General features: G+C 42.5%; 1 protein-coding gene across 1 annotated transcript; it reads right to left on the reverse strand.

Annotated features, from left to right (window-relative positions):
- Positions 1-2,162: 2,162 nt before the first annotated feature.
- On the reverse strand, positions 2,163-3,359 carry LOC4345763 (germin-like protein 8-14). The gene has a single exon (NM_001403631.1). It carries the CDS (start codon positions 3,203-3,205, stop codon positions 2,564-2,566), a length of 642 nt encoding a protein of 213 aa, NP_001390560.1. The 5' UTR covers positions 3,206-3,359; the 3' UTR covers positions 2,163-2,563.
- Between the last annotated feature and the right edge of the window lie 6,396 nt (positions 3,360-9,755).

The following is a 9,755-nucleotide window of genomic DNA, read 5'->3' on the forward strand; positions in this document are numbered from 1 at the left end:
TCCGTGTAAGAGCATCCCCAGTAGGCAGCAGCTCATCTAAATTTCATCCTCCATACTCCCATTTAGATGGTCATAAAAAACATTCCTATTCCATATTATTTTTCACTTCAGCAGATCATTCATATTACATCCTCCATATACCAACATCCTATATTTTACTACATGGGCGGGCCCAGCTCAATTCAAGGGTATTCAAATGAATACCCAAGATTTTTAGACAAAAAAATTCATATTTCATATGTATGCAGAGAAATAAAGAAAATAAACGTTATTGATCAAAAGAAGCCCAACAAAAAAGCCTAGCAGGTTGGCTCCCTCAAATCCGAACCCAATTTGCATGGTTGCCTAATTTGTACATTAACCGTGTTGTGATGGCATGATGATAATCGATATATACTTGGTTGGTAGATTGTACTGCATATGTTTTTTACAAAGTATATCACAATAAATCAAGGAAATTGCTAAAAACCTTGTCACAAGTTTTAATTCAATAAGCGGTCCTAAAATACCACATTGTTGATCATAGATACCAAATATTGTGCTCGTGTTGTAAAATTTGTTTTTTACCCCCTTTCCATTTCAAATACCCAATCTCAAAATCTTGGACCCGCCCCTGTTTTACTATATTTTTCAACTACCACTGCTCACATGCCTCACCTCTCACCACATTAAAAAAAAAATCTTCCTCACTAGTATATCCGTTCTACAGTCGAGAGGATGGGGAGGATGAGGGCCGAGCAGCGAGAGCAGCGGCGCGGCGCAGGCGGAGGAGCGGCGGCCAGGCGAAGGGGCGCCGCGGACGGAGAGAGTGGCGGCGTAGGCGGAGACCCGAGCGGCTGGGCGAAGGGGCGGCGCGGGCGGAGACCCCGAGCGGCGGGGACGGCTACGACCTCACTGCTAGATCCGCTGCCTCTCCGCCTATACTCCGGCGATCTCCACCTCCAAATCCGGTATGCACCTCCTCTCTCCCACGGTATTCAGTCCATATGGTGGCGCGAGGTTGGTAGTTGTGGATGGCGTGAGGAGAGAGAACTGTCATTTTTGGCTTGTGAAGGGCTCGGTTTGGAGGACCTCTAAAAATGACGTGTGTGATGGAGATTCTGCTGGAGCACAATTTTTCACCTCCATACGCCACACACATGATGGATGCCCGGATAGAGGAGCTGCTGCGGATGCTTTAACTGTGTTAAAAATCTTAAGATAGGTTAACCAGCCGAAACTACCAAGACACTCTACGTGGTTTTTCGTTATCATTTATCAATGAAAAATGAACTGTTGGAGCTCATGCAAGCACTATGACCTGTAATGAAATCAATCGAAAATTCTGAATCACACTTCAGATGGAGCATGCATGCATGAGCAAAGCTAGCAGCTAGCAAGAATGCAAGATATAGCATTTCCTCGTCAAATATCTTCTATCGGTACGTGGTTGTGTTGTCTGATGGACTCGTTTAGCTGGAGCAGCCGAGCAGGGATAAGGAACAAAACGGATATGGCCTTCCTGGCCATAAGTTGCAGTTAGCTTTTGCAGTGGCGCCGTTCCTATCTGCAATTTGCCCTCCCCTGTTGCTTGCTTCTGCCTTGTTGAGCACTTGCACTTGAGCCAAGGTTCCGTGCCCACTGGACTACTGGAGTACTACCACTGTTCTCCCATCCCATATTAATTGCAGGATGTGCACTGAACTACTAATCTTGCCTGTACATTCAGTTCTTAGACTACGAAAATCCAAATTGCACCACACTTATTAGCTGAGGCTGTGTTGTGTTATCTTTGCACTTAATTCGGGAAAAATATTTTGGGGCTAAAATATTGCCTAGTGTTCTTTCCATTTTTTAAAAATATTTGTCAAACTCAAGATGGTTTGAATTATGTTGCGGCATTGAAATAGGTAACGAAGGTTTATATTATTCGATCGTGCCACTTCTCCAAAAGTATAATTTCTTAAAAAAAACTTTGTACATTAACATTACCTAATATTTTTCTAAGTTATTTATCAGCTTTATAATATTTAATTCATCCATTAGCAATTTTCTTATGTCCGTAATCTATCAATCGTCCAATTAGAACACACCAGGAACAAGAACAGATGAAATACCTATATTTCAATTCAGACCGAATTAAGTTAGTTAATTTGATGCATTAGTCTTATGTTTCCTGGGGTGGAAAACATTCCTCTATGCATTCCATACTTGGAATGCAACAGTCCCGTTTGCAAAGAAGGCCAAAAACAGAGAATCCACTGCAGTACACACAAGACACAACTGCATGCCAAACGAAGCTTTGAACTGACAAAAAAAAATGACCAATTGGATCGATGCACAGTTTAGTCTTTCGTTCCAACAAATTACAGTGACACACCTAGAGATTATTTGAACCACCACTTAATTAATCTGAAAGAAATTGACATGAACAAATTAAGCATAACATGAAAAAAGAAATCAGACACATTCCCATGACAGAAGTGCATGCATGCAAATTAATCAATCACACGGAGTGACCACCACGACGACGACGACGGCGGCGGCGGCGACCAACTCGACCGGAGAGAGACGTACGACGAACTTAACCGCTACCGCCGAGGACGGACTTGAGCTTCTTCACCTGCGCGTCGTCCAAGAAGGTGACCTTCTCGACGATGGCGGACGGCAGGTTGTTGGCGAAGAGGGCGTAGTCGGTGATCTGGAGGCCGGGGTTGGGGCCGCTGAAGGCGACGAGCGCCACCGCCGCCGACTGGCCGGCGTTGTACTGGTAGTGCAGGAGGCCCTGGGGGAACACCATGATGTCGCCGGCGTACAGCGTCCTGGTGTAGACGGTGTTGGAGGAGGAGGTGATGAACCCGGCGGCGACGGTGCCCTGGGTGACGAACAGGAGCTCGGAGGCGGCCGGGTGGGTGTGGAGCGGCACGACGCCGCCGACGGCGATGTCCAGCCTCGCCGCGGAGATACCGAGCCCGTTCACGCCGGGGAACTGGCCGACGAAGGCCGGCGTCACGGCGGCCTTGATGAGGTTGCTGGTGTTGCCCGCCGCCGCGAGGCCGTGGTAGGCGAAGTCGCCGGCGCCGACGCTGGCCTTGCACGGGTACCCCGCCGGCGTGTCGCTGCAGGTCAGGTCGGCGACGCAGAAATCCTGCGTCAGCGCCATGGACGAGAATGGCAGCAGGAGGAAGGAGAGGAGGACGGGGAGCATCATCACTGCCTTGGCCATGGCTACCACACTACGCACGTACGAGCTCAAGCAAATTCAGCAAGATGTACGTGCACTAACTGTGCCTATGTGTGTGTTGCGTAGTACACAGTGTTTGAGCTAGGGCTCAGTGCAACGCCACTGGGGTTTATATAGGCCGGGAGGAGACGCGAGATCGAGCGCGCGTACGTACGTTCTCGTGTAAATAAACGGATTGGACAGTGTAACGGGGAAAGTTATTTCATCCTTCGAGGTAATATCCTCTTGTTTTGTGCATGAGACCTAAATAATTATAAAAAAATTAAAAAATAGTAATATAGATTAATATGAAATATATCACTCCACAAATATAAAAATTTAAATTCAACTTCTACCAGTTGTAACAAAAATAACAAATATATATGCGAATGTGCGATAACTATTTTCAGTTTAATTTGTTTTTTATTGCTAACCTGTAGAAGTTGAATTTAGTCTTACATGTTTGTAGCAACATGGGGTTGAATCTGGTGGTGCATGCGGCGGTGGATCGAGTAGTTCACGTGCATGCATGCGGATGGCTAGGGTTTAGCGGGAGGAGGCCGGCAATGGACAAGCTTTAAGCAAGCTGTACACCGTGGTCCATGAAGAGGACGGGCTATGATGAAGAAAAGGTCTGGGATTTCTGCATTATTTGGGAAAGCCCAGACAAGATGGGCATTTTTACGATGGCATGGATAGGGACCCGCGGCTAGCTGTACTTTACAACAGACCAAACCTATCCGGTGAAAATGGCCCGGCGTTCGATCAATTTCTTCGTACCAGCAACAAAATTTCCATGCAGGGGACGTCCCTGTAAAAGTCGTAAACTTAGATTACCATTCATATTATCCCCTAAGATGATTTTGGATGATGGTTTTGCATATTTGAAAGCTAAAACATGTCACTTTGAATAACTAATATAATATATTTACATATCAACAGTTTACTGTACAGTGATATCATACTATTATTATGTTGATAGTTGTTTGCAAGTAGGAGCTAAGAAATAGTAAAAAATAAATATTTAAGTGAAGATTTAAATATATGTGAAATGTGTATGTCACGTGATCAAACTCTTCCAAATTATGTACAAACTAGATAAAAGAAAACTATGCAAAACCACGTTAATTAGGGATTATATAAAAGGTATTGAAAAGTTTATGGGGTTAAATATCCGGTTTGAAAGTTTAGGGTGCTATATAAATTTTCAGTCAAAATTTAAGGGGTATATGGACTTTTTTTCTTAGATAATTGAAGACAAAAGGATCTTACCATTAGCTTGAAATTCAAAAGAATTGCACAAATTAATGGACCATTGAGCAGCTAGAAAAAGCTTGAATTCCTCAATTTCAGAAAGTCCAACTGAAAGAGAATGAGTATCGAATGAATGGATACTCTGAGATAGAATGAGAAAAAAAACTTGATTGATGCCACTTTCTATTAGTTTCAAATAATTATAAAAGTCTAAAAATAAAACCTTTATTAAATTTTGAAAAATAAAGGGTGATTAATCGTATCAGATCACAATGAGTTTTCCGATAAGACATACACGAGCTCTAGAAAGTGAGTAATTGTTTGAAACTTTGAATACCAAATTACATTTCCATAATATTTGTGCTAATGTTGGAGATAATTAAATTAATAAGGTTAACTTAGGCATTACTCCCCCTCCCCACACTTCCGAAAAACAAAACAGTTATGATTTATGAAGAGATAAAAATATCGATGGACTTGGTACAATTAATATGTATCTAATACCAGTTGAAATTCAACCTTAAAACACAACTGTATTTGTCTTCTTTTTTTTTAACTTTATAGCTCAATTTTATACCCTTTTTTTCAATTCGGTGCATGGTAGATGTCAATATATATTGCCAGTGTTTCCTTTTTTTAAAAAAAAATCAGAACTACTCTTATTATATTTAAGAGGTAAAGGAATATGAGGGGACACCTCAACCTTAATGGGTGAAAAACCACTTCTATATACGAGGAACACCATTTTGTTACGTAGGTTGTGTTTTGTGTTAGTGCTACATGATCAAATAAGAGGCTAACTTAACAACTGTTTAAGTATAAATTTCACAAAAGGCTAGGTTTCGTGGCATGAGTGCAAGAAAGTTAAACCATAGTTTGGGGGTTTTGTCACAGAATAATGGGTTCTGGGATAAATCGACATAGACCAACTGCAGCCCAAAACCAATTTGAGAGAGGGCTAGCTTGATGGTTCAAATAAAACATATTTATTACCAATAATAACTATTTTCAAGATTTGTAAAAAAAGAGCCGCTAAACATTCAATTAGAAAAAGGGAAAAACAACTTGTTTTTTTATCTAAACTTAATTTATTAGACATGTTTGGTAAACAAACAACTAAGTCTAACCCCATTTTAAATAACGAAGAAGATCGTAAATAATTACCTGTACATATGAATTAAGTATTACAGTATATAGTATAAAGCTAACAAATAGCTTAGATAAATTATTTGAGCAATATATACCGGCAAAGATATTTGTGAAGAAAACACACTTATCAAGCATGCCATGTGTCATCCATTCGAAATTAGAAGCTGTTGTATGGTGGTTGGTGGGTCTCTTTCTTCCTAATCTTAGAAAGATCTTATGCTGATGGAACAGTTGAGTCCTGAAAACAATAGGCTCACATATACTTAAAAAGTGATAATTTTCATGTATATATAGCGTCACACACTTTATATATATGTATGCAGCACATATTTCTGCTGATCATAAATATTTTAGCAGTTTTATTCGAGTGCACATACTTTGACCATTACCTTTTAATCATCTTTTTGAAGATTTGCATTGAGAGCCACTCTGCTAAAATATTAACAGAATGATCATCGACGAGAGTAACTGTTTGGCCCTGATCAGGTCTGATAACAACTACACAACAATGTCCTGATTTTGTTTTTATCTTATATATTCTCTGTCATGACCAATCAGGTTTGGGAAGCATAGAGCTGTATATTTGTCTGTTCGTCCTGCATTCTGCGTGTGGCTACCAGGGCATGATGTGTGTTGGCACCAAATGTCCTAGTTGGTTGTTGAAGACAATGGTTTGTTGTTTCCCGAAATGCAGGTGTTGGCAGCTACCCTTTCTCTAATTGAGCAAAACGAAAGCAAAATTAGTGGTTATCTCTTCAGGTCCATGCATGGTTTTGTACCTAATAACGGTAGAGAGGCCAAAGATATAAGCCATTTCTATTATATAAAAAGTAACCGATCCATGCAAATGCACTAGCTAGCAGCTCTCCGGGAGATGGGGATGGGAATGTGAGAGGAAAATTAATGAAGCCAATGCTTTCTGCGTTAGTGAAAGGATGTGGAGGAGAAGGAAGAGGAGATATATATGCAATCAAGTCACAAGTGGCATATCTGTGCACCTTGCAACATGGCTGGAATTCATCCTCCTATCCTTTTCTTCCGAACCAAAAAGGAAAGGATATATGCATGGGCAGATCTCATAGCATCCTCACTCGAAAGGAGCATACATATATGCATGCCAAGCAGCCAAGGCTTGATATGTACCAGAGATAGGGCATTCCACTGCTGTCTCAATCTACCAGCTGCCTCCAGCATCTAGTACATTGTACACATATGTGAAAATTTAATTTGCCCCCGCGAGGGTTATGTTTTCTTTCACGCATATTCTTCAAATAGATGTACTATAAAAACAATTCATACATTGAGAAAGTACGAGTGGTGTTGTGGTGGAGTCGTGGGTAAAAAATATTATGTGTATATGTAAGTACTATGCTTCAATAACAATTTAGCGGGACCAGGATGCTGCTGGTCTTCGTCTCTCTAAGTGTTTATTACATCTCAAGTTAAAATCGATTTTTTTAAGTAATATAAGTTAAATTGATCTTTTTAAGTAATGGAAGTTAAATTTGATCCATGTACCATAATAAAAAATGAATCAAACTATGAAAATACATTCAATTTATTATTTTGTTTCTTCATGTGTAGTAAACCACAGGGTAATCTAATAACACATATAAGATCCACTTCCACGTATATGCATCCCTATACTACACACCACTGCTGCCGCATACTTTATCCAATACTGGCAAAATACCTACGCTTTGCTATGGACAGAAGAAAAATAATATTATAATATGTCATAGAAAAATATATCTTTTATCAAATATATGTTAGTCACTACTAAAAAAACCCTCCTATAGACCGGCCTCATAGGTGCCAGTTCATTTAAAATCGGCACCTATATACCTTTTCCCATCTCCGGACGATGAAAATGATATAAAACCGACACCTTTAAGCTAATAGGTGTCGGTTCTAAAGAAAAACCGGTACCACTACTATAGGTGCCGGTTTTTTAATAGAACCGACACCTATAATATATGTGTCGGTTCTATAAAAAAAAAAGACACCTATAGCCGGTTCTATAAAAAAAAACGACACCTATAGCTATAGTATAGGTGTTGGTTTTTTAACAGAACCAACACCTATACAACGAGCTGAGCCAATCGGATGTGGCTCCACCGACGAAAATATCTACCCACCGATTTTAAGTGTGCATCGCTTCCTTTTCTCTCCCATCCTCTTTTCATCTCTCTCCCGTCCTTTTCTCTCCCATCCTTTTCTCTCCCCCATTATCTTCTTTTCTATATTTGGATCCCTCCCAACGGTTGCTCACGGCGGGCGGCCAGTTGGCAGGTGGTGCGCGGAGGACGGCTGGCGGCCTCCCCATGGCGGAGCGCGGAGGACGGCGAGCGTCCGTGTCGAGGGGCTTAGGGAGTGGCCGGTCGTCGGGCGGCCTCCCCACGGTGGCGCGCGGAGGTCGGTGGGCGGCCTCCCTACGGCGGCGCGCGGAGGATTGTGAGCAGCCGCGTTGAGGGGCTCAGGGGCGGCTGGTCGGCGGGCGGCCTCCCCACGGTGGAGCGTGGAGGTCGGCGGGTGGCCTCCCTTCGGTGGCGCGCAGAGGACGGCGAGTGGCCACGTCGAGGGGCTCAGGGGCGGCCGGTCGGCGGGCGGCCTCCCCACGGTGGCGCACGGAGGTCGGCGGGCTGTCTCCCTACGACGGGGCGCGGAGGATGGCGGGCGGCCTCCCTACGGCGGCGCGTGGAGGTCGGTCGATGGGTGGCCACATCGAGGGGCACAGACTCCCCACAGCGGCGTGCGACGGTGAACTCCCCACGGTGGCGCGGAGGGAGGCGAGCGGCCGGTCGGCGGGTGGCCTCTGACGCGTCCGTTTGTGCTTCTTTCCCTTCCTCCCTCTTGGATAATTCAAGATTTGTTCTTTGATGTTCTTGAATCTCAGGTCTCTATGTTGTTTGGATGATGAATGTGTTCTTGAGATGAGGGATGTTGTTGATGCTACGAGGGATGATGGGGAGCGGCTTTGATGTCGAGCCGGATTTTTTTTTTGATTCGTTGGATATTATAGGTGCTGGTTTCTAAACTGGCAGCTAAAACTTATCTTCATAGGTGCCGACCAATAGGTGCCGGCTATGGGGGTTTCCCAACCGGCACCCATAGCATTTTCTATAGTAGTGAGAATCACTTGTTTGCTTATCTAATACTCCCTCCGTCCCATAATATAAGAGAGTTTGAGTTTTTGTTTGCACTGTTTGACCACTCGTCTTATTCAAAAAAGTATGGAATTATTATTTATTTTTTTGTGACTTACTTTATTATCCAAAGTACTTTAAGCACAACTTGTCATTTTTTATATTTGCACTTTTTTTTTTGAATAAGACGAGTGGTCAACCAGTGCAAGCAAAAACTCAAAATCCCTTATATTATGGGATGGAGGGAGTATATGTTCGAGCATTTGTTGACGCGAAAAACACACACTGGCCTAGGAGATCTGCTTAGCTCCAGTGCAGGACCAAAGGTTGATGAGATACGGGCATGCCAATCAGTTTGACCCTGCAACTAACAAGATATACAAATAGCAGATCAATGAGCCGATTGGCTGACGAGCCGATAGACTAATTCTAGCCGATAGTGATAGGCTGTTGAGCAATCGGCTATATGTCCAATGTAGATAATGATATAAAGGCAATCGGCTGATGATAATGCAAGAAAGCAACAATATAGTCCAGTAGAAACCAATCGGCTAACAATTTGATATAATAGAACAAGTATTCATCCGAAGGTTAAAGTATACATCGGCTGAAGGTCCAATGTCATAAAATCCACAAGATTAGATAGATCGATGAAACCTTTGTTGTCATCGGCTAAATCCAACTTATATGTATATGTAATCCTAATAAGCTGATGCAACGTCCAGATAACTTATCGGCTAGCACCCCGATAAAACATTAGCATGAACCTATCGGCTAAACAAGGTTTATATTAGCAACAACAATTTAGCAGGTCGAACCTAACCGATGCAGCACGAGATTGTATATGGTAATCTAATACTTGATGAGTCGATAGATCTGTCTAATGTGATGGATATAACAAATCTATTTAGAACAACATTGTGATTGTAGAGATATATCAGCTAAGACAGAAGATCGGACCTAACAGAGACAGTCGAAACTAAACCGATGCGTCTCTAAACACA

This window comes from Oryza sativa, chromosome 8, assembly GCF_034140825.1.
Source record: "Oryza sativa Japonica Group chromosome 8, ASM3414082v1".
Taxonomy (NCBI): Eukaryota; Viridiplantae; Streptophyta; class Magnoliopsida; order Poales; family Poaceae; genus Oryza; species Oryza sativa.